The 25,244-nt window shown below is 51.1% G+C and overlaps 2 protein-coding genes across 10 annotated transcripts in view; one reads left to right on the top strand and one right to left on the bottom strand.

The window, feature by feature from the left end:
- Window positions 1-1,508: 1,508 nt before the first annotated feature.
- On the bottom strand, window positions 1,509-7,592 carry LOC115603127 (nuclear envelope pore membrane protein POM 121-like). Its single transcript, XM_030474797.1, has 10 exons — window positions 7,175-7,592; window positions 6,203-6,275; window positions 5,472-5,548; window positions 4,570-4,640; window positions 3,720-3,844; window positions 3,222-3,324; window positions 2,720-2,911; window positions 2,332-2,409; window positions 2,051-2,118; window positions 1,509-1,866 (listed from the first exon to the last, which is right to left on the bottom strand). Exons 1-10 carry the CDS (start codon window positions 7,480-7,482, stop codon window positions 1,801-1,803), a joined length of 1,161 nt encoding a protein of 386 aa, XP_030330657.1. The 5' UTR covers window positions 7,483-7,592; the 3' UTR covers window positions 1,509-1,800.
- Window positions 5,964-25,244, top strand: part of UBE2G1 (ubiquitin conjugating enzyme E2 G1) — a 37,924-nt gene continuing 18,643 nt past the window's right edge. For 8 of the 9 annotated variants that reach the window (XM_030474820.1, XM_030474819.1, XM_030474816.1 and 5 more), the window contains exon 1: window positions 16,517-16,849. In XM_030474820.1, the coding sequence (XP_030330680.1) occupies window positions 16,804-16,849 (46 nt within the window). In that variant the 5' untranslated portion in view covers window positions 16,517-16,803. Of the gene's footprint in view, window positions 5,970-16,516; window positions 16,850-25,244 lie in introns of those variants that run through there. The other variant, XM_030474824.1, reaches the window with a different exon arrangement.

The following is a 25,244-nucleotide window of genomic DNA, read 5'->3' as shown; positions in this document are numbered from 1 at the left end:
ACTGCTTGTCCCAGTACATGAGCAATTTTGGATTAGGGTTAGCATTAGGGTTAGGGGTAGGTTTGGGGTTAGTGTTAGTGTTAGGGTTAAGGTTAGGGTTGGAGGTAGAGTTAGGTTTAGGGTAAGGGGTAGGCTTATTAGGGTTAGTGTTAGGGTTATTCTTAGGGTTAGGGTAAAGTGTTAGGGGGTTTAGAGTTAGGTTTAGACTTATGGTTTCGGTTAGGGGTGAGGGCTACGGTTAGGGGTAGCTTTAGCGTTAGGCTTAGGGGTAATGTTTAGTGTTAGTGTTAGCGTTAGGGATTGGGTTAGTGTTCTGTTTAGACTGAGGGGTTAGGGTTGTGTGTATTGTTCTTGTTAGGATTAAGTTCAAATGTTAGAGTTAGTTTCAGGAATTTTGGTTAAGGTTAGACTTAGGGCTTAGGTTATGGTTTAGGTTTAGTGTTAGGGTTAGGTGTAGAGTTAGTGTTAGTATTTGAGTTTGGGGTGAGATTTAGCAGTTAGGTTTAAAAGTTTGGTTGCTCCATCATACCCAAATTTCACCCCCATTTTGGCACTTGGTGATGGGGCAGCCGACCTGGCCCTGGCTGTTCACTGTCCTCTGATCTCATAGATACCTCCAGAGCATCCCTAAGGGCTCCCTGCTGCCTGCCCCTGGGCTGGGCTGGGCTGCGCTGGGCTGGGCTGGGCTGGAGACTCCCTACGGGAAACACGGACTCAATACAAACCCCAGCGTGTCCATCTGACAGCCACCGGAAGGTCTCCAGCTCTCAAAAAGCAGGTCCTGCATTCGGAAGCCAAAATATGCGTCAGCTCCCGAATTCCCTCAGCTCAGCTTGCTTATCAGATGGGTCATTGCTCCTCCTTGAACTTCAGTTCTGAAATTAAGCTTCTTGACACCTAGTAACCATGGGACAGTTGGTGGAAACACCCAGCAATGCGTCGTACCCACTTACAGGTTGGTCTCACTGAACTAACCCAGCGCCAGCAGCTGGGTTTAGAAGCTCCATTTCATTTCTCACATCACAAGATGAGGAACAGGGAAGCAGGAAGAAACATGTGAACTAAGTGGTTTCCAGCAAGGCACTGTCTCTAAAGCAGTTTTCATATAGTACACTTGTGATCAGGAAATTAGCCTCCATGACAAAAGAGTTTGGTGGTTCTGCGTAAGAAGCAGCTATTTGGCCATAGGCAGAGCAGAATCCAAACAGCCCTGGAGGTACCACGCTTTTAGTATTACTGTAGGGATGACCCAGAGCAGAGGTTCTCTCTCTCCGCTGTCCTTTCCAGCACGTTTGTGTAGTCTTGCCCTGAAATTGCCACTGCTCGAAGCAGAGGCAAAGGGGAGGAAAGCTAGTGAACTAATAATAATAAAGAGTTGTAAGAACACTAACTGTTGTTCAACCACACAGCTGTGTTTGAACAAGGGAAGCAAGTACCCAGAAGCAGAGGGTGCTGGAAAGCGGCGCTCTGTGCCCTGGCCCAGGAATCAAACACGGAGAAGGCAGATGTGAACACAGACTCTTTATTTTAAGCGGGGACATATAAAGAGGGGATGGGGGGATGCGGTGGGGGGGGTGGGAATTGGATATTGGCAGTTAAAAAATACTAAAACACATTAAAATGTTTGTAAAAACAATAGTAGAACTATATTATAACAGCAAAAGAACTACATTGTCACAACAAAAGAACTACATTGTCACAACAAAAGAACTACATTGTAACAACAAAAGAACAACAGTAGAACAAGAATATTAGAACAACTCAAGAACAAACATAGAACAATAAAATCTTCAACAGGTGTCACAGCTGCCGACGTTTTGCTGCTGGAGGTCCAAACGGCCACTTGGCATCGGAGCGGTCCTCCTCCTGGGGGAAGAACAAAAAACCAAAGACAACAGGTTCAGTCACATCCATGTACATCATATTTCAGAAGGAAGGAGATGCTGTAACACTCAAATCTAAAAATAAAGTGTGATTCCATTAAAGAAGATTGCAATATTTGTGGTTTTTTCTGCAATTTAGGCACCACCCGACACACACACACACGTGCCTTTTGCCGCTTGCGACTTCCCTGGGTCCTGGTTCCTGCCGGGGTGCACGAGGCGCGGGTGGACGAACCTGGAAGCACAAAAGTTGATCAGGCGTCTGCAGCCACACTCTGAGCTGGCACAGGGGCTGCCACAATCCCTATCCCGAGGGGAATGAAAGGTTTTCATCCCCAGAGCTCAGCAGGTACCACCCAAGCCGGCTCCGACAGCACAGCCTGGCCCTTCCGCCATCCCCCAGCCCAAGGGCACAACACGAGCCGTCAGCTCCTCAAGGCTGAAGCACCAACTCCCTCTCTGCCAGAGGAAGCAATGACTCTTCCAAGGTCTGAGGGGCGCTGGCCAAAGAAGGGCGCAGGAGTTCCTGGAAAACAACACAACTCGGTGAGCCGCGGTCAGCAAAGAAGGAAGAGCCTGGCTTTGGGGAGCTGGCAGTACCTGCAGGAGCTGATGAATGCAGAGGATCCAGAGGGGGCAAGGAGGGCATTTGGGGTTCCCCTCCACCCCCCAGGGCTGGGAACTGGGGCAGGGAGTGATGGGAGAACCTTCCCTTCCCATGGCAAGGCTCTGCACAGCCCAAGCCTGGGGAGCTCAGCCAGGTCTGGCAGGAAAGCTGCTGCCTCAACCTAGCCCTGCCCTTCACCCCTGGAGAAGGCCTGTGCGCCCCGACTCACCTCCTAACACGGGCGGGCTCCTGCTTCTGGGCTGGCTGATGTGCATATGGCCGTTGGTGGTGGAAGCGGCCAGCCCAGAAACATCCGACGGCGTGCTCGAAAACGCTGCCTCTGTATGGCTGGTGCCAGAGGAGCCCTGGGCGGTGGCTGTGCCCAGGGACACATCTTCCCCACCGGTGCTGGGGACCACATCTGCTGGGAGGCAGCAAGAAATCGGGACCCTCAACTTGCTCTATAGGACTAGCCTGAGCAGAGCCTCCCAGCATGAACCTCTCACAGCTCCGGCCCTGGGGAACCTCGCCCATCACCCAGGGGACTCCGGGGCACGAGGTCTCCCGCCCGAGCCTTCACAAGTCTCAAAGAGCTTCAGACCCGACGAGCAGGCAGCACTGGCCCAGGAGCTTCCTCAGCCTGCACTACGCAGACACCCCACTGCCCTGCCAGCCCGGGCCCTGGCTTTCTCCTCCTTGCCGTGCCCTTGGCGTTCCCAGTCTGCCCTTACCAGACTTATGCCCCAAGAGCCGACGCAAGCGCTCTTGTGCTGCCTTCCTCTCCTCCTCGATGATCTCCGGCGTGATGGGGTAGCCCGGGTCAGGCGCAGGGGGCTGCCAAGAGAGAGCAGTAGCTTAGTTCTTTCTCAGGGAAGCCGGCAGAGCCGCTCTGAAGGAGGTGTGGAAGCAGGCTGGCGCCAGACCCATGAAGCCCGTGGTTCTGCCCCAGCTAGCGCACAGCTCCGGTCCACACTAGTTTTGGCCCCCGCCTTGGCCCTGAGGGCACGGCAGCCTTGCCCGGGCCAATCGCTGCTCCGGCAGCGGGCAGCACGGTCACGCACAGCCCAGCACACACTGGGGCAGGGGAGAGCGTCACTTCCCACTCAGCCAAGGACGAGACCTCCTGCCCCAAGGCAGGCAGGTCAGCCTGCCCCCAGCCCTGCAGGAATTGTGCTGAGCACATTCTATCCCCAGAGGAGGGCAAAAGAGGCTGCGAGACAGCGACGTACCAGCACCAGTGGTTCATTATCCCAAGGCACCAGCAGGCAGATGCTCCTCTTGCGTGGCCTTCCGTTTCCCGGTGATGGTGGTGGGCTCGGGCGCTCCTGCCTCTTCTGCTCAGGCCTCTCGACAGCTACAGGAGGAGACAAGTCAGGAGCAGCTCCCACCAGAGGCGTTTGTCCTGTACAAGGGGCTTGTCCCTTCGCACTCCTCTCTGGATGACCATCTTGGAGGGCAGAGCCAGGGACACGGCCTTAAGCTGCGGACAAGGCTGCGGTGCCCTGGGGCAGCAGCTGCCCATGAGAGATCTGTGGGGAAGCTGCACAGGAGCCTGCTGGGGCTCCATGGGCCAGCAGCCCCTTCCCACCTCCACAGATGGTCCTTGCACGCTGCCCACCCGAACCACAAACCACACAAACTGCCACACGTGGGCCACATCTAGCACTGTGCCATGGGACCCTCTCAGCGATGGGCACACGGGATTTCCTCTCTCTTTTAGCTGAGGAAGCGCTGGAATGAGCTCAGCCTGGAAGTTGAGCAGGGTGCTACCTGTACCGCAGCACATCTTGCTCTAAGGCTGGCATCCGGACTCATGCTGGCTTGGAGGCTGGTGTTCCCCCTTGCAGACCAGCTCCCAGGCATCTGTCAGCGCCCCTCAATTAGCACCATGAAACCCCTTTAGGGCAGTCGCTGAGGCCAGCACAAACACCACTGCCTCAGGACCAGCACGTTCCCAGTTTCCAGGGGACACCTCAAGCTGATCCCACCTGCACCCCTGAGCTACCTCCTGTCCTGCTGCTGGCCCACACCAGTGGCCCTTCCAAGCCCGCCCCAGAGCTGGGCCCCACCTCCACTCACCTTCCTCGGTCTGCACAGCCCTCTTCGGTGTTCCTGGTGCGAAACTCCTTGGGTTCCGCACCTCCCATTGCCTGCGCAAGTGGGAGAGAGCCAGTTAGGGTCAGCCCCAGGCTTGGCTCTATCCCCTGGGAGCAGGACGAGACCCAACACACCAAGGACTCCCACAAGCATCCCTGCTGTGTTTCTTTGCCCTCTTTGCCAAACAGCAGAGCTCAGGGCAACAGCCTTGAGCCACAGCAGCAGCCGGACCGTGGCTCCAGGCAGAGGAGCTGCTCCGCTCCCCTAGCCAGGGCCCGGCTCGGGCAGCCTCAGGGCAGCAGCCGGGATCCCGGGTGGGAGCCGCTGCCCCTCGCAGCGTCCTGGCTTGCACCCAGCCTGTCAGCAGGGCAGCAGCTCTGTCGCTTTTAGTCAGGACAAGCTCAGGTCCTTCTCTGAGCCAGCAGAGAGGAGAACAAGGGCCTGGGTGCCCAGGCGGGCACTACATTACAGCCCTAGTGGAACTCCCATGAACTGCTTTTGAGCAGATGGCAAAAATTGGGGGCCATCTCCTTTCAGCATTTCGGCAACCAGCCGGACCCAGGACACGCCAGTGCCACACGGCAATGTCACCGCTGCAGCAATCTGAGCCCTTCAAGCTCTAAGCCGGCCTGGGAGCAGGGCAGGGATGGTGCACGTCAGCGCTGCCACCAGGACCGCAGTGCAACAAGGCGGCACGGATGCTGATGGACACAACAACAGGGCTTCCCCACAGCTGGGTGACCCAGCAGCCATGCCTCAGGGGCCTGGAGTGGCCCGGCTCCCGTGGAGAGCAGGACTTGGGCACTGCGAGGGCTGGGAGGGCGACTGCTTTCTTCCCGGCTGGCATCGACAAGCGGGCACTCGCTGCATGAGCTGTACGTTACCTTCCTTTCCCAAGAGGCACATCAAAGCAGGATCCTGCGATGGGCTGTGGGGACATCCTCATATGCATCCACTTCTCCTGGAACACAGACAGAGACCAGTAGTAACTAATTTGGTTCAGGGGAGTGCAGCCTCCTGTTCTCCTGCTCACTGCAGAGTAAATCCCAGCTCCCAGGTGCTGGCTACCGAGCCCAGAGTGTCTTTGGCTTCAACACTGCTCAGCTCCCCTCCAGAGCAACCATGGAGGGCAAAGTCTGAGCACCCCAAACTGAATCCACTCTGGGAGCAAGCGGCCTCCAGCCTCTTTATGGCCGAGGCGACAGGGAGGGAGGATGCTGCCGGCCCAGCCAGAGCAATCCCTTCCCTACTGATCCATCCTGCAGAAAACATTTCCCTGCACAGATGCAGAGCTCCATTAGGCATGACTACGTCCCACTGTCACATCTGCAAGCCCAGCCCAGTATATATGTTTTATTCCAGCCCAGCAGCTGCTGAGGAGACCCACATCAAATTGGGAACACAGGGCTCCCACACGTGCTGCTGCCTCCAGCTGAAAAGGTGTCAGCACAGCAAAGAGATTTTGTCTTTCCCTTTGCCCGGATGGATCCCCCCAGCAGACTGGCCAGGGCAGAGTGGGGAGGGGAAAAGAGCTGCGCACTGGGCTGCGGGCTGTGGAGCGGGGCTGGGCGGCGGCCCATGGCGAGCCCCTGGGCATCTGACTGTCCCAGCTTACCGTCGGGAAAACCGTTCCAGGGCTCCGGCGCGGCGGCAGCGGGTCCTGGCGGCGCACGGTCTGCAGCGGGGCTCTGCGGGGGCACAGCGGTCAGCGTCGCCGTTAGTGGCAGGAGGGTCCGACCCCGTCCTCCCCCCGCGCTCACTCGAGGCAGTGGCGGCGGGACGGGTGCTCTCAGCACGGACGGTGCCTGGGTCCGGGCCGCCGCTAGCGGCCGTTTTGCCACGCGGGCGACATGGGCACAGGAGCCATGCAGGCTGGCGGGACCGTATCGCACACCAGGACCCCCCTGTGCCCAGCACCGCTCCCTGCAGCACCACGAAGTCAGCACTATGGGCCCAGCACCGCCAGAGCTGTGCCACCCGTGCCCTTATTCCACCCATGTCCCTGTGCCACCTGCATCCCCAACAACCAGTGTCTCTGTGTCACCTGTGTCTGTATCCCAACTATGTCCCTCTGCCATCTACATCCCTGGTAACCAATGCCCCTGTGCCGCCCGTATCCCTCTGCCACCGGTGTCCCTGTGCCGCCTGCATCCCTGACAAGCAGAGTCCCTATGCCACCTGCATCCCTGACAACCAGTGTCTTTGTGCAACCTGTGTCCAAGACAAGGAGTGTCCCTGTGCCACCCATGTCCTTATCCCACCCGTGTCCCTGTGCCACCCGTACCCTTATCCCACCCGTGTCCCTCTGCTACCTGCACCCCTGACAACCAGTGTCTCTGTGCCACCTGTGTCCGTATCCCAACTATGTCCCTGTGCCAACTGCATCCCTGATAACCAATGTCCCTATGCCACCCGTATCCCTCTGCCACCCATACCCCTCTGCCAACCGTGTCCCTGTGCCACCCGTGTCCCTGTGCCACCTGCATCCCTGACAACCAGTGTCCCTGTGCCACCCGTGTCCTTTTCCCACCCGTGTCCCTGTGCCACCCCTGCACTTATCCCCCCCACATCCTCCCCCCGCGCTCACCCAAGGCAGTTGCCGCGGGATAGGGTGCTGACACTGAGGCCGGCGCCTGCGGCCAGACCACAGTTACCGGCCCTTTTGGCCCTCAGGCGGTAGTAGACCTGGAGCCAAGGGGGCGGGAACCGGGCGATGAGGCTGGGCCTGTAGGGGGGCAGGAGCAGTGGGGGAGGGCGCCGGGGGGGCAGGAACCGCGCCGGAGAGCGCCGGGCCGGAGGGCGCCTGGCGGGCGGGCGGGACCGCACCGCACACCAGGCACCCCCCGCGCCCAGCACCGCTCCCAGCAGCGATCCCTGCGCCAGGCAGGTCAGCATCACTGCCAGCGCCAGGGGCAGCGCCACGGGCTCGGCAGCGCCATCTCTCTCCGGCTCTCCGCTAACGGCCACCGGCCCGGAACGCGCTGCGGGAGCCGCGCGGCGGAACCTCGGCAACTGCCGCGCTCTGGGGCTCGTGGCCCGGTTCCAGCGGTAGCCCCGTTCCCCCGCCTTCTAGCGACAGCCCTGTGCCACCCGCGCGCCTGACAGCCCGTGTCCCTGTGCCACCCGTGTCCTTATCCCACCCGCTCCTCTGTGCCTGCAGCTGCCACAGCCCTGCTGTGTCCTGCCGGGCAGGCACCATGGCAGGGACGATGACAGGGACCACACAGAACACGATCCCCCTGAGCATCTCCCTGGCCATGACCCCCACGGGCCACCCAGCAGCAGGGACCCCCGGGCCATGGCCCTGCCGAGGGGACCACGTAGCCCAGCTGAGGCCCTGGCTGTTCAGTCCTCTGATCTCAGAGGTGCCTCCAGAGCATCCCCAAGGGCTCCCTGCTGCCTGTCCCTGGGCTGGGCTGGGCTGCGCTGGAGACTCCCCACGGGAAACACGGACTCAATACAAACCACAGCGTGTCCATCTGACAGCCACCAGAAGGTCTCCAGCTCTCAAAAAGCAGGTCCTGCATTCGGAAGCCAAAATATGCATCAGCTCCCGAACTCCATCAGCTCAGCTTGCTTATCAGATGGGTCATTGCTCCTCCGTGAACTTTTGTTCTCAAATTTAAGCTTCTTGACACCTAGTAACCATGGGACAATTGGTGGAAACACCAAGCAGTGCGTTGTACCCACTTATAGGTTGGTCTGGAAAGCGGCATCCTGTGCCCTGGGTCAGGAATCAAACATGGGGAAGGCAGCTGTGAACACAGACTCTTTATTTTAAGTGGGGGACATAAAAAGCGGGGTGGCAGGGGGTGGGGGGGGGGCGGGAGGGAAAATTGCTTATTCACAGGAAAACAATAGTAAAACGGCAGTAAAAAGATAGTAAAAAAACCAGTAGAACAACTGTAGTAGAAGAGTGTAATAGAGTGTAATAGATCAACAACACTATAACAACAGAACAACAGTAGAACAATAATAGAATAAGAGTATAACAAGTACAGAGAGGCACAGAGGTTCATCCAGCCTTGGCTGTGCAACTGTTCCAGTAGGAAGCGTCTGCTTCACCCCGTCCCAGCCCGCGCGCTGCCGCCCAGCACGGTTTCTTGCCGGCAGCAAAGACGGGGCCTGGCCCCATCACTGCGGGCCCGCCTCGCACCGTCTCCTCGCCCCTCCCGGCCGGGGACCATGCCAGCTCCCCGGCTCCACAGCCGCTCCCACGCGGGGTGCTCCCGCCACAGCCACGTCTCCACACCGGATCCCCCAAGGGCCTCCCGCCATAGACGGGCGCCTCACCCGGCCCCGGCGGTGCCGGCCGTCACTCACGCTCCGCCATCCCGGGACGTTGTTGCGGTAGCGGCGACTCCGAAGCGCTGCCGCCACGCCCGCACCACGGCCCCATCAGGGAGGCGGATCCGCTGCGTGCGCGCGAAAATGGACACGGCGGCGGCCGCGGCTGCCACACGGGCGGGCAGGTGCGCTCGGGGCTGCCCCGCTCTGCCTCCCCATTGGTAGGGGCCGCCCCGCGCTGCCTCCCCATTGGTTGGGGCTGCCCAGTGGTGTCTTGTCATTGGCTGAATCCGTCTTGGCTTGCCTCCTCTCTGGCCGCCCCTACGCATTCCCCGTGTCCCCGTCGCTCTGTGAACTCCGTCCGGAGGGAAGCGGCGGCCCCTGGGCTGGGGCGGGGGCGCTCCGCGGCAGCGGGTGTTGCAGCGCGGCCGGAGCGGAGGGAGGCGGTGTCCGTGCCCGGGAGGGAGCGGGGCCGTGTGTGTGTGTGTGCGAGCGAATGGCCGAGCCGGGGCTGGCCGGGTACGAGCTCGGGGGTGTGTGGAGGGTAACACGAGTAAACGATTAGAGATCTGGCACAAAGCCGGTTGTTTTGATAAGGATATAAAAGCGGGACCCTCTTGTGGCCGTGGGAGAAGCCTCACCTATGGGTGGACGCACCCCGTAGGAATTTTTCCAATTTCCCAAGACTCCTGGCATAGACAGCAACAACCACCTGGAAGTGTGGGCCTGGATGGTGATTCAGTGGTAACTGGTAATGTACTTCTTAATCTCTGTTCTTTCTACGCAGTAATGATCTGATGCATTGCTAACTTTCTTCGGTACTTATATACCTATATCTCTGATTTGCCTTATTGTACTTATTCACTATATATATAGAGATTTACCTAATTCACATTAGTGTGCTTGCTTTTAGTGTGCTTATTGGCTTCAGTGTGCTTGTTTAATAAACTCTGCATATTATACAGATAGTGTGTGGTCACTTTGTGGTGTACCCTGCCTGTCAGCAAAACAGCAGTATGCAGATGGAGTTTAGTTTTAGGTGAGAAAGCAAGGACCGAGAGCAATGCCGGTGGCACCATTGCAGAGCTCACCACGTGCAGAAGAGGCCCAGCACCAGCTTTCAGTCCTGGCTCTTCGGCTGTGGGAGCAGGGGTTGGACATTTGCGCTCTGTGATTCATGCTCCAGGACGCCCGAGAGCGGGCACCAGGGAGGAGAGGCAGTACACAGATGGAGTTTAGTTTTAAGTGAGAAAGCAAGGCCAAAATTATTGCAGAAAAGTGGTCAGGACAAGAAGTAAAACAGTATACGGATCCTCATCCTGCCGAGCCTCTCGGGGATCGCGCCAGACATCTTCTGGGTCATCTCCTAGAAGAGGTGGGAGAAAATCCCCCTCTCCTAGGAGGGAATAGGAATGGTAAACATTCTTTAGGAAAATTGACAGGGTTATATCAATTATTGGGATGTCCATTTAATCCTCATTGGAAAGTGCCTGATGTTACTGAAATGAATTTTTCGTTAAACATTACTCAAGAGGCTCCTAGTAGAGCTTGGAAATATTTGACCCCGGCTTGATTCTGGCCAAAGGGCATTTCTTACTTTCCAATGAATGAGGGAGTCAAAGTTAATAAATACCCGGGCCATGAAAAACGTCACCAGGAAATAGTTCAATTATATCTACGTAAATTATTTAAGGCGGGAATACTGTACAGGCGTGAAACAAGACACAGGATATCATTTGTGGGAGCAGTGCAGCCTTGGGAACAGCAATACCTTGTCCCTGTACATCATGGGACAAGGACAGCACCGAGCAATGTCAGAAACCAGAGCCAACGGAGGCAAGTTACTTATGAACGAGTTCCTGAGACATGCTGGAGGAATTGGAATGGGAGTGATGTTTCCACTTCAGGCCTTAGATGCAATGGGTTTGATGCCAAAAGAGTCTCCTTCAAAACCGACCCAGATGCCTTCGTCTTTTGACCCCAAAGCCCATGGTTTCACACCCGAGAAATGGGCTGAGGACATGGCGAAAGCCAAAGTAATGGGTCAGGTCTAGACGCAAGGGGGTCAAATGGGAGGAGCAGAGGAACCATCAATCCCACAAGAGGCCATAATTACATCACTATTAAAACCATCCTCACCTCCTCCAAACGCTCAAAACCCGGTAATTGTGCCAGCCAAATCTCCGCAATCAAGAAACAGCAGAAATGCCACATCGACATCTCTGGCAGCCAAAGCAGTACTTTTGTTTGGGAAAATGAGTGAGATGTCAGCTCTCTGAAGCTGGACACTAATTGCCCTCGGCGCATCGCTGGTAAGCTTTTTCTTGTTGATAAAAATTCTCAAAATACTGAAGAAGCTCGACTCGTGGTGGCCTTCTCTCAGTTTTCCTGTGGAAAGAATGCCCTGTCCTTTCCTAACTATCGGGCACCAAACCTCCGCGTATTATGTCGGATTGTGCCTATGGACACATTGAGGATTTCCTTGGATGTGTCTCAGGCTTTTTATCATCTTCCTCTGCATCCTCTTAGCGCTACTAGGCTCTGCATTTCTGATGGACAACTGGTCTACTGTTTCAGTAAAGCTGCATTGGGGGTCAGTCTTAGCCCTTTTCTCCTCCTTCTCTTCAGCAATGCCCTTGCAACCAAAATTGCTAGGTGCTTCAATATTTGGGCTTTTGCTTATATGGACGACTTCCTCCTCTGCCACCCAAGCTCTCACTACCTTACTTCAGTTAGCAGCACTGTCTGTACTTTTCTTCAACAAATAGGAGTTAGAATAAACTATGATAAACATACTCCTTCTCCTGTAAATGAAATAAAGTTTTCATTTTAGTTTAGCCCTTCCCATAACTATTCGGGCATACAAGCCAGCCTTTCAGCATCACTTGAATTTCTGCTGCTTTTGTTCCCTCACTAATAATGAGGGAAGAAATTATGCCCATGTTGTTTAAAGTGAACACCTCTAGGTGGGCACTTTACCCTGATCCTAACATGAATGCCGAGGCAAAGTCTCCGTTTCCCAGCTGAGAATGCTATCTGTGTAAGTAATAGCTTAAGCTTGTACAAATAAAGTTTAGAACAAGGTCATTCTGGTTTACCCAGGTCTTAAATAGAGCCTTCCTGCCAAAAGCCTGACTCAACACCACCACAAGTCTCTGAAAGGATTTCCTGCAGTTCCAGAGACTGTTTTACCATGACCATTCCTGTCAAGGTTGATTCATACCAGAAATCTCACCCAAAAGTCACGTCAAAACACTCTGCTTAGGTGTCACCCTCCAGTGAACAACTTAGTCTTCACCTACACGCCTTCTCCCTGGCTCAAGCAATCATTTTCCATGCTTCCTGCCACAAACAAAACCTTTATCTATGGTCAGTGACTGAGGTGAAATACTGCTGGATTTATCAAGGAATGACAGATACATGGTGAGGTTTGAACATTAAAGCCATTGTGGTTTCGTGTATCAGCAGTGGAAGACAGGACCAGCTCCTATTTCTGGATCCAGTACAAGCTTGCTCTGGTATCTTTAGCGCCATGGACTGCCACACATGTCCGTTCTATCTATTTAGACTCTTACGGAAGAATGGAGATTCTTACCTCTACAGGACATTGTTAGGGATTACTGTTAACCCAGTGGGACTCTGATCTTGGAGAAGCGTAACATTGCTACAATACAAGTAAATATAAACATTTTCATCATACTCCGTATGGAGGTATGTTCTGAAGAGATGTGTGCTAGCAGCTGCAGCAATTCCCATACCAGGTTTCTCTCTGTTTGCCATGCTACTGATTCACTGGTCCATTTTTTCCAGGAAACCCCGCTTCTTCACACACACACCCCCACCACTTCCCAGTGAAACACAAGCCAAACACCACCCGAGTAACAGTTAAACTTGTGAACCTGTTATGCAGGAGTAGCCTTGAACTTGGGCAAAATACTTGTGGCCAGACTGATGTTCTCAGCCCAGGTTTAGTCTCCTACTTTATTTACAGGTCACACCTAATTGGAAACAAAACAGCTTTTAGTCCTCGTTGCATTCTCATTCAAGCCAGCAGGGAGACAAAACACAGTGAATCACTGCCTTCTTTTCCTCAAATTCTCTCTTAACAAGGAATTTCAGAGCATTTGCCTATATGATACATATCCACGGTCCTGTACAACTGTTACCTTTGCATAGAATATATGAAGAAGTAATTTGGATTTTACTACTCACAAACTCAGTCAAGGTTTATTCAAATAGATACTCCTTAAAGCAAACTAAGATATCAGCGAATGCACAGCAGAAAACCAAGTGTAAGGGGGTAGACTGGTACACCACAGCACAAAAAAATGGTACTATTTCCTGATGACAATTTGATTCCTGAATATAAGTACTTAAAAATAATTAGCCTTTAACCTTTAAGAAAACAAGTTGCTTGTTTGCTAGATATAACTCCAAGAAACTCAAGCCTGCAGATGTTATAATGGATATATAAATGGTCCCCGTTTGCCTAACAGCAACATTTTTAAAGCCTAAAAAATGATACCTCACATTGCTACCATTTAAAATGTCTCTTCAGTGACTCCAGCATGTAAAATCAGATTAACACTGAAGAACATGTTACAGGGAGCTATGTCTATCTTACCATCAGCTTTTTGTTTTTGCCAAGAAGTTGAAGTAGGGGAGCAGATGTTGCTAACGGTGTGAATCCAGCTGGAAGAGTCTCCACTGAACAGAAACTATCTACTAGTGTAATCTGTGATTTGTGTTGTGAATGAGGAATTGGGGGAGAAAGTCAAAGGAAAGAGCATATACAAGCAAAGTAAGATGCTGAATGTGAAACCTTGACCCTTTTTAAGGTGACAGAAAAACTTCCAGGATTTCCTATTCTAATGACAAGAAGAATGGTTATGATAATAAACCCTTGCCAAGGGAAAAGATTAATGCGGTAAGGACCACAGCAAATGGATGTAGGATCTGAACAGTCATTATACAAGAAATGTCTCAGGGAAGAGAAAGTAATCTAAATTCTTATTGCCCTTCCATTTAATGCAGAGATTGGAGAGACAGTTGCAGAGAGGCTGCGTGCCAGAGACCGTAAAACAAATTTAAGAAAACAATCCCTCCTGTCTTGAGATCTTTTCCTAAAATGTACTGCTCGTTGCCTCAGCAAACAGTAGGATGAGGTGTTAGTGCTTAGGAAGTACAAAAAGTAGATATTAACAGAACACTTCAGATCAGTTCATCCGGCCTGGGAAAGGCTTTTGTCTGTTTTCAGATAGCCTGTTGTGTTTACAGACAGGCAACATGAACTGTGAGCCAACCGAGTTCCACTCTGCTGTGGCACGATGGCTTCATTTTCATGACAGGATTCCATGGAGTCGTTATGGCTGTAAGGTAACACTACACTAGTTTGTGTCTCGGTCACACACCTGCCCTCACCGCAAGAAGCCATGTTCTACATTTTGCAGCTGCACACAAGGTGATTTGACAGAGCAAGATTAAAGTACTTTAAGTTGCTAATGCTTCCTGTGATGAAACACGTATTACTCTTATAAACTAGGGTTGAATCTGCTGCCAGAATAAAGGAATCCAGGTCATCCATGCCAGCTTAAACCATATCCTTTCTTTCCCTACCCACAGCCTCCTACGTTCCTTGCAAGGAAAATAATACACAAGCCATACGGAACCATAAAACACTTCCCTTGTTAAGTGAGATAACTGCCAGCGAGTGACCTAACAGTGAACAACTCAGGATGATTTTGATTAATAGAATGTAATAGAAATAGGGTTGTTTCATATAACCTTTCAGTCTTCAGTGCTGTAGTTAGGTCCTCTATTAATAGAGCTGTCAGAAACATGTACTCGTGCCTGAACTGGCATCAGGTACAGAAAGCTGAGTGAGTTAATTTAGTGCTGGCTTAACTGACATTGCGAACAAAGCCTGCCTTTTATTCGTGAAAGAGAAATACCATCCACAATAGTGTCACTTCCCATCAACATGCCTCGATTCCAATCTGGGTGACTGTCTCTCAGCATAGTAAATTTACAAAATGCACTTGAACATGATAGACTTCTATGTTAAAATGGGTAGATTGTTTTTCAAGATCAAATGAACCTGACTGAAGCAATGCAAAATACAAATACAAAATACGTTTGGGAATTAGAGCCCACCTACAAAGGAGAAAGTCTACAAAGATTTTCTTTGGCTAAGAACAACCTTTATGAAATGAATTTCAGTAATAGTATCATACACCATGGTATGCCTTGTATCATCCTAGTTTAATCATCGAAGAAGACACAGATTTAATCAGAACCGCAAGAATATCTGGGAATAGCATTCTGATTAATTGTACTAGCACAGTAATGAAACTCTCAGACTATATTAGGCCTTACAAATTGCAGCATGGGGAATGACTTTAGCATTGCCAACTAAAAACATCTGTCTTCTTCATCATCTCTTTCCTTCATTGCAAGTTTGTTGTTCACAAACAAAATAAACCCCTTGTAGGAGAAAAAAATAAAAGAAGGTTGTTTCTGTAGAAAATCTAAATATTTTGGCAAACGAATACAGGATAAATCCCTTTGTAGTCATTTCTTTCTGCAATAGAGCAGGGTGTTTCCTGCTTTCTGTCACTGATAATAATGGTTCATCCAATTAGCCAGAAACTGTATTTATTTGAGAATTAAAACGTAAAATCAGAGAATCCAACAGAATGCTCAAAGCCAATGGCAGAGGAGCAGAGTTGCCCATTCCTTTTATTTTAGTCTCATGCACCTATTTATCACAGTATATTTTTCACAGTCAACACATGAATATACAATTTGTATTTTTGTCAGCCCTTCCCTGGCCATTTACTTAGTCCTTTGGGATAAACTATCTTAATTTTTGCCTCTTTCTCTCAGCTGTGCCTGTCATCAGACTTGCAGTCATCTTCCAAAAGCTCCTATTCTGAAGGCTTTTGCGGGAGATGCAGAATCAAGCCCATGTCCTTCAGGGATAAACTGATGCTGGAGAGCCCCTTTACCTCACAAGTACAAGGGCTTTGACTTAAGAATTTATACCTCTTTCTCTTTCCTGGGCGCACCTGCAGCACAGTGGCACGCTCCCCCGCACACGAGCATCCCCATCACACCCACAGACAATCTCCTACATTTTGCAGCAAACCTGCATGAGCAACTTCTATCCAGCAGCCGCTAAGTCTTTTTAGCCTGTGCTATTTAGCTGCTCTTTCTAGGCCCTCCTCAAGAAAATCATGTATTTTGTTGGGCTGGGGAAATGGCAGCAGTCTGAGGAGAGACAAAACGCCCAGATAACTTTTGTTACATACTGCCCTGTATGTAATACTCTTGTGCGGTGTGGCAGCTGAGGGGAGACGCGTGTCTCACAGGGAGCAGCCAGCCGTCCGTCAGGAGAAGCCCCTGTGTCCTCAGAGGTGCCCAGCAGAGACAGGCCAGGCGTCAGCAGAACCGCCGTGCTGCGGCGGAGGGCGCGCTATGTCCCTCCTGAGGAAATTCTTCCTTGTAACAGGCTTTTCTTCCCTCACTGCAGCCTTTAAAACGTGGAAGTGAAGAGGGACCTTCCCAGCATGGCGGCCGAAGGGCGGCTCGCCCCGCCTCCCCCGCCATACGTCCCCTCTCAAGATGGCGGCGCGGAAGGGCCGGCGGCCGGTCCGGAGTGCGCCTGCGCGCCGCGGCCCGGAGTGCAGTGAAATTCCTGGCGGGCGGGGGGAGGAGGAGGAGGGCGGCACGGAGCCACGGAGCCACGGCCGCGCGCCCCTGCCAGGGACCCTGCGTGCTGTGGCGGCGGCCGGCGCGGAGCCAGACCCCTGGGGGGCGCGGTGCGGGCGAGCTGAGGGCCACTCGCCGCCGCCTCGGGCTCTCGCAACACCAGGAGCTGCGCCGTCCCCGCCGCCGCTGGGACTCCCTCCCCGGGCAGACAGGGGGAGAATGACGGAGCTCCAGTCCGCCTTGCTACTGCGGAGACAACTAGCAGGTACCCGGGCTGGCCGGGAGCGGGGCGGAGGGAGGGGAGCCGATCCGGTGTGTGGGGGAGCGGAGGCCGGCCGGGCTCCGAGGCACCGGGGCCTGCTGTGGGGGAAGGGGCGCCGGCTCGGGGAGGGTGCGGGCGGCCGGCGGGGGGTGTGTGTGAGAGGGAAGGGGAGATTACGGCCCCCCCGCGGCTCCGCTGCCCAGCCGGGAGCGGAGGGAACTAGGCCGAGGTGGGGAGGGGGAGCCTGCCGGCGATCGCTGCCAGGGCAGCCGGGGGGAGGGGTGCGGAGGGCCGGCATGGCGGGGGGAGCGTTTCCTTCGCTGCCCCCGTCCCGTCAGGGAAGTGGTGGTTGGCAGCGGCGCTGCTCGCCTGCCGCCCCCCCCTCCCCGCGCCGCTCTCGCAGCCCTGTCTCCTCGGCGCGGAGAGGGCAGAAGGGAGCCGCGGCTTCGCTCCCCGCGGTGCGGGGGATGCGTGCGGGGAAGTCTCCAGTGCGAGGGGAGATGTTTGTCAGGCCCAGAGGAGCGGCGGAGGACGGAGGGAGGGAGCCCCCCCTGGAAACGGCACTTCGGGGCCGGGGTGACTCGCCCCGTTCGCGCACCTTCCTGCGAGGACCTGAGGTGCCCCCGTCCGGCCTCCCCTTCCCGCTCCCACCCTCACCTCCCGTGCCCTGCGCCGCGGAGGGCGGGCCGGGAGGGGGAGGCCGCTTCCCCCTTTGTTGTCAGGAGGAGAGCCGGGGGGCTCTACAGGCCCTGACGGTGGGGAGAGGACCGGGCAGTATCGGGGCTGGGGTGGTGGATGGCCCGCCCTGGGGAGGGCGAGCGGGGCTGCCGGCCGCGTGCTGCGGGGAGGAGCCCGCAGGGAGGGGCGAGGGGGCTCCGCCGGGGGCGAGAGGGCGGGACGGGTGCGGGGAAGGAGGAGTTGTGGAGCTTGGGCCCGGGGACGGGAAGAGCCGGAGCGCCGGGCCCGCGGCGGGGAGCGGCCCCGCAGCTCAGCCCCGCGCCGGCGGCCCCGTCCCCCGCCCCTTCCCTTTGTCCCCTTGCCGCCGGCCGAGCGCGGCCCCTGCCTGGGCCGCCGAGGGGACCTGGCCCGGCCCGGCCCGGCGCGCATGCGCGGGGCGCACAATGCGGCTCCATGTGTCGCTCGCTGCCAGATTTAAAGCGAAAGGAGCCGGCAGCGGGTGCGGAGGGGCTCGCCCCGCGCTCCGCACGCACACGGGCCCCGCGTCCTCCGCCTCCGGCCGGGAGACATTGACCTCCCCCCCTTCCGAGAGCACGCGCGGGTCCGCCCGGCACCTCAGGAGAATCCTACTGCCTTTTTTGTCCCTTACGTAAAAATTGCCTCATACCCCGATAAGGAAATGAGCGCTAGGTGCACCGAACTGGGGCAGTTACAGCGCCGGCTGGAGTGTGCTGGGTGTCCATGCAAAGGGACGGGGCTGCGGAGTGGCACAGGAATCCCCGGAGGAGGATTTTGGCCTGAGACTTAAGTAATGTCTTTGAAAGCGTGAGGGTGGAAGAGAACACTGTTAGCAGTAAGGGTGTGAAGTTGTGTAACCAGGTACAGCGCGCTACAGGAATATGTTTGTTGCACCTCCAGCGCTATCTCCACGTTTTAGTTGATGATTGGTTTGAGAAACTTGAACGTCGTTAACTGTTAGCAGGGGATTTTTTTTACCCCTTTCGGGTGACATTCTTTTAAAAAATAAGACTCTCACACATACTGGGGCTGGGCTCCTGAACATAAGCATGGACCTCAATGCCTTAGTAACTACTGAAGTTGTTACTCACATTCAGTGAGGTGTCTGCACCTTTGGATATGCTAATAGCACTGGGTATAGGTTTAATATAGGAGCTGGAGTTCATGCAAAGCTGCTTTTCTGTAAATGATCCCTCTAGGGAAGCAATAGTTTAGAACAGTCGCTCTCTAACTTGATCAAAATGAGCATTTAGTAACCTAATATAGTTCTTTGCTGTTTGGAATGTCTCTTTTAACTGACTAATTGTGCTCCATGAAAGAAAGTTTGACGTTTAGCCGAAGTCCCTTGATAATAAGTCTTAGTTGTTGGTTTCTGTTGTGTGCGGTTTTTAACATGCCATGTGAGGTCTTAAGACCTTCTATAAGCACATGCTGTTTGAGTGTGTAAGTAGACTGTTAGATTTGGGGTTAACTTGTAGTTATCTTTCTATTCATTCTTTTCTGAAGGTTTCATGTGTAATGGTAAAAACTGGTAAGCTTTTCCAATTGCCCCTGTTGATTCAACTCTGCTGACTCAAGTACTGCAGCCATTTGCATGTAACATGCAGCTCTTCTGGGGGGGGGATGGTGTGTTTTAAGTACTATCAGTGCCTTTAGCAGCCTTTTATATGTATTCAAAGCAAAATTGAAACCATACTAAAAGTGATTGTGACTGTGCATTACTTGTGTGTGGCGAGTACTGAAGTACTTCAAAAGTGCCATCTGGAGTAACTGACTTAAAGAAAATAGTTTCTTTTTTTATGATAACCTAAGTAACATCTGGGCTGAGCTGAAACTAGACTCTGACACTGCTTTTTCTCATGGTAGGCTGCTTGAAGTTGCAGTGCAGAGGCTGAGCTTCATGATGTCTGATCCCTCTTCCCTACTGACTGTCTTTTCCCAAGTCAGCTGCTCCGATGTGTCCCTTTGTTTACACCCACATTACTTGTTCTACCTCAAAACAAAAATCAACAGTTATTCTTTCCCTTGGTGAGGCTGATACTTCAGCCCTTCTGCTACACACAGCTTTTGTGTCATATCAAGTGTGGTGAGTCACTGGGTTGTACCTAGTGGTTGGGTTTTGGAGGGCAATGAACAGGCAGAGGATACGAGTTATGTGACCTAAACTAGCTTAAATTGCTCTAGATCGCTCAATTGTCAAATTAGCGTTACTCAGGCACAAGGGATCTGCAGTTGGAGCTGCTGGACTTGGAGGAAGACATCCAGAAGTGGAGGGAGGTTGAAAGGGGAATCCAGAACCTATATAAAGGTGGAGCCGTTGAGGAATATTGAAGTTGTTTAATGGGTGAGATCTTGGATAGCTCTTTTCAATGCCAAGAGGAAAAACAATGACAGGAGGAGAAAGGAATGTAGAACAGTAGTTCTGAGAATGAATACCTGTTCTGTCTCCCATGTGCTTTGTTTCTTAATAAAGGCGTTATGGGGAAAATGGGTGTCTATGGCACGCAGCACTTTAATGAGTTGGTTTGATTCTTGAAGACTTTGTTAAAGTAAAGGTTAACTGGTAATTCTTGCTTGCCGGTGAGACTTAAAACCAATGGTCTTACCAGAACGCAGAACAACACTCGACAACATAATCCCAGGTTGCTTCAATAAGCATATGAAGTCAGACTTCTATTTTTCTCCCGAGCAAGCTGGCTTGTATTGTAACTTGAGCAGGTAAATAGTACCACAGCACCATATATGCACACGCTTGTCATCTTAAGTGGCATGTTCTGGATGCTGATAATGCTCTAAGAGAAGGGATATTCAATGACAGTCACAAAATACAACTTCAAGTTAGATGTGGGTTGTTGTTCTCCCTCCCAACCCCCAAATACTGAGCTTCCCAGTGCCTTTGCTAATGAAACAATGAGCTATATCACCAGGGAATCAGTATAGTACTGTTCTTGTATTGGCTCCTGCTTGCCCCCATTTAGGCACAAGAACAGTTCAAATCATGACAGTCAGAACTTTGGGTAGTTTTTGTTTAAGTGTTTAAAGGAAGTGGTGAGTGGGGATCTCTGACTACCAAAGCCAGTTAGAGTGCTAGTCTGACTAGCTGGAGCTTCAGCTAGTTCTTAAGGAGGTTCTTTTCTATGTATATCTGTACAGCTGAATGGCTATTCCTTCTCAAATCAACTTAACTGTAAGCTCGAGTAGCTTTTGGAAATGTCTTTAAACTCAGTGTACATGCTTGTTCCTACAGATGTCCTTTGTTTTGTTTTTAAGGACAAAGGCACTTTGTTGTGCCTTGGTAGTAATGTGAAATAGAAGCCAGGACCTGTGCATTTTTTCTTATCGGTAGGGTGCAGGAAAAACTGAAAGAGTGAGGTGCCTCTGACACCCCTCACTGCCCCCCCAAAAAAGCCAACAGCAAGTATGCAGATCAGTATAGCACCAGATTGGCAGAGTTCCCCCCCCAGGGGACGTGGGGGAGGACAGTCTGTGTTCTCTATACTGCCCCAAAACTTCTTTAAAAAGAGGCAGGAGACAACTGAGAGTGGAAAGCTTCTCTTCCAGTCTCCAGAGCTGTCAAGCCCAAGGGTGTTGCAGACTGAGGCATTTCTCTGACTGCTTTTATTTCATCTTTCTGGCAAGTCCTTGCTGACACAGAGACTTGTTAGAGTAGGCAGACTTGTCTAGTTCAACCAGCAAAATCCTGCAGGGAGGACGCAGTTAAATTGGTAGCACACAGTGGAACCAGAAGTGCGAGTCCTCTTTAACATAAACATGGATCACTGAAAGCAGGGGAATAGCCATGCCCTTGTTGGCCCCATTGCAGCGTGTTGTAAATATTCTCCAACTTAGGATGCAGAAAACCCTGCACTAATACTGTTCTCAAACAGGGGAAACATGGCATTATTTCAATTTAGAGTGGATACAGCTACTATTTCAAACCAAAAATGTCTAATTAGAAATTAAATTAACAAGTTAGAAAACTATTAAATACTTAATGTGACAGCTCAACAGTTCTTACTTGTGTGGAAAAAATCTTGCAGTGTAATGTTGAGCAGGTGGAATTTCTGGCAATTACATAGGATTTGCTCTTAAAATATTTGAGTAGTGAATTTTGAGGGAATTATGGAAGTAAGATCACTTTCTAGATCAAAGCTGAGATGCATATCTCTTGGGTGGCTGGTTGTGAAAGAAGCCTTTGTTTACATTGGAGTGCTGGTTATTTCCTGGCTTACACTGGGTTTGTCTACAGGATAATCGTTTGAGTGGCACTAATCTGCAGTATTAAGGTGATGCTAGTCTGTCTGTTAGCTTCCTTGGAGAGATCTGTATGGCAGTAATAATTCTGTATTATCCTGTACAGTTAAGACTCCAAGGTCCTGCCCATGTCAAACTTGACTTCAGTATTACTTAAAATGCTGTAACCACCTTGCCTTTTTAAAGGACTCTTGGTATTTTTAGATAACAATCTTTGTTGCTCTGATGCTTTTTGGGATGCTTAGATACAGCATGTGTGTACCACTCACCTTCACACTCTTGCAGTGTAGGGCCCCGTTATAGCAGATTAGATAATTCTGTTTCTTGTGAAGATGTGTTGACAGAATCATCAAAGCTCGTTGCTTGTGCAGACTATAGATAATATCATGCTAAAACACATGCTTTGCTGTAGTGTAGAGTCGGAGCAGTACCAGCAGCCTGAATTTCTGTTAGAGTGCAAATAACGTAATGGAGGTGACTTGTGGCAAACTTTACTAGCTGCTCTTAGTGGTTCTTTGAATGTTCCTCTTGCAGAAATAATCTGAACTGTGCCTCTTCAAAGAAGAGTGTGTATGACAGCAGTCACAAGAAGAAAAATTCAGGGATGTTGGCAGTTTTGGGGAGTGAAGTTTAGCTAATCCTCAGAATGGAGGGGCTTGATGGCTCAACCAGTTGTTTTAACAGGATGAAGCAATATCAAGCTGCTTTATCAGCTTACTCCTTGATGGGGCAGCTATAGTCACAGCCAGTTGGCTCTGGCTAGGTCAGTTTACTAATCTTGCCAGGAAGGAACGAAGCTTATCATAAATTAGAGTTCTTTCCTTCTCTGCTCCTCCAAACAAGGCAGTGTAAGTTATACCAAAGTATGGACATAGCTAACAGTAAAGTGACTTTTCTGTTCTGTTAGAGAATAGTGGAATGGGAGAATGCTGCTGGAGATCCTGTGAGATAAGGAGCAAAATTAATACTTACTGAGCAAATACTTTCATTAGAAGAATTCCTGCTTCATGAACATCTTTATTTGAGATGGAAATGTTAAATCAACCAAATCCCACTGAAATGGTCTTGCCTTGTGTGATTGGTGGTGATTCCAACTTCAGTGTTAAGAGTTATCTGCTCCAGACCTGTAAACTGTAAGGATCTGTTGATTTGTTATAAACTACTTTGGTTTGGGAAGCTAATCTGGGCTAAATGAAGTAGAGTGAATAGTCTTCAAATAAAACCACATGTTGTGATTAGAACTGATTCTGCCTTGACTGTTCTGTAGCTCTTTTTCTTGCATTTAAAAAAAATCACAGACTTGGAACAGTCTGTGCATATTCAACTAAGACAGGAATGCTCAGTCCCTTTTGTGGTTGGTGCAAGTTGTTGGGTTTTGGTTTTGGTGGTAGGTTTGGGTTTTTTTAGTTCCCCCAAAGGCCTATTCTAAACAGTTTGAAAATAAGTGAACTTTGTAGGTAAAACTTGTTTCTCTCAGATAAGCATTCTGCTAAACTTTATTCCACTAGTGTGTTTAATGCAACCTGTGTTTTGATCTGAAATACAGCATTTTGTTTCCAGTCTAGAGACTGGGTTCTAATGAAGCAGAACTGAACTGAAACGTGGCTGCTGTTCCGAAAGAACGAACTAACCGAATACTAGAACAAACTTGGGTGCCTGGAGAAAGACGAGCAGGTGGTTTGGGTGAGGAGGAGGGCAGGCGACTCTTGAAATGCTCACTGTCTGCTTTTTGTCCCAGCGTATTGGAGCAGAATCTGGGTAGCACTTCCCGTGCAGACCTGTGCTATTGCCATGTTGCACCTGCTCTGTGCTCAGTTTTCAGTGTGGATATCTGTCAGTGGACTGGTTTGGGCAAGATCACTCATGGAATCTTGTAGGTCTGAGCTTTAGACCGCCCTGAAACTGTAAATGTTCATATTTGCTTCTGCTGCCTACTGCCAGGTCCAAGGCATATCAGGTAGAACAGAGATCAGATATCCAGACCTTGTAAGAACAATAAGTATAGAAATCTCATGAAATAGGATTCCATAAAAATAACTGCTCTCCTGGGCAGGGATGTTAGCAGTGCTTGTACAGGTTTAGAATACTAGTAAAGACTTCTTGATAGAAACCCTTTGTAAAGGCTTTCACGTACAGATTTTCTGTATGTGAAATGTTAGTTAAGGAAACCTATTTCCATGCAGTCATTGCCACACCTGGTAGGTCAAGCTGGCTGGTTGTTTTTTAGGCAGCTCGCACTTGGTGCTGATCTAAAAGGTGATGCTGTCAGGAGTCACTTAGAGAAATGTCTTAAAACAAGTCTGAATAACAACGTAGCTCAAATTAGGGTGTGCAAACCCGTTATTCATATTATAAACAAGAGAAAAAACAAGCTGGAAGTGTCCTCAACTTGCACAATGACTTATGTGTACGATGAGGAAAGCTTCTGCTGAACTCCTCAGCTGTTAACATCTCCCCATGGCATAGTGTTGCGATAGAGACTTTCTAGTGGATTTCCTAGAATCGTGTTCTATTCTTGTATGTAAAGCATCCTAGAGCTCTTAGTTCTGTTCAGAGTGCTGTTTCATGACTGGTGTGCACATGACTGCTCAGAAGACACTTGGAATGTTCTTGTAGCTTTAGTCATAAAGTTGACAAGTTAATTAACTTTCCTGCTGTCCATGCTAAACTTGACTACATTAATATGACTGGCACTTATTAATGACACTTGACTTGCCGAATCCTAGCAGCTGTATACGGTAGACATCGTAAGTTCTGTAGGCTCCTTTGTAGGTGAGAGTGTGATTCATCTGACTTATTTTTGACATTGCTTTGGGATGAGATGATCGTAGTCGCAGAAATTACTTATCCTGATAAGGTCTCCATTGAATGCTGCTGAGGGTGACAGTCTCAAATACAGGCAGATGTGTGTGCCCACCAAACACTTGTCTGACCCCTAAGAGTGGAAACCTGCATCAGACACTGAGGAGAAAATGAAGGTGGCATTTCTGTTACAGTGGGTGTGATAGATGAATGTGGCACTGGATGCTTCCTGGTGAGATACCTGCTTCCTTTTAGATGTGGGCTTAAGAATCGGAGTTCTTCCAATCCTTTTAACTATCCCAGTTCTTCCCTTCCTCATATTATCCCCAGAATTCAGACATTGCTGGGAATGGTAGTGGGGTTTTTTTAACAGACCTGTTGAACTTCCACTTTAGCTTGGGTGATGTAACTGTGCTGGATTGTGGTGTGATGGGATACACAGCATGCTTCAAGCAGGCTAGCCAAGGAAGGCTCTTCAGGAAACAGTTTCTCTCAATTTCTACCAAAATTACATGACCAATACTAATTTGAATATACATTCTAAACTCACTGCTGAGAAGCTTAATTCTGGCAGCCTAACTCTTTCAAAGCTTTAAACAATATTACAGAATTCAAAGGTTTTCATCAGTATGTTTTCTATTTCCAG

This window comes from Strigops habroptila, assembly GCF_004027225.2.
Source record: "Strigops habroptila isolate Jane chromosome 13 unlocalized genomic scaffold, bStrHab1.2.pri S16, whole genome shotgun sequence".
Lineage (NCBI taxonomy): Eukaryota > Metazoa > Chordata > Aves > Psittaciformes > Psittacidae > Strigops > Strigops habroptila.
Note: the sequence above shows the minus strand (reverse complement) of the source record. Positions and strands in the feature narration are given on the sequence as shown.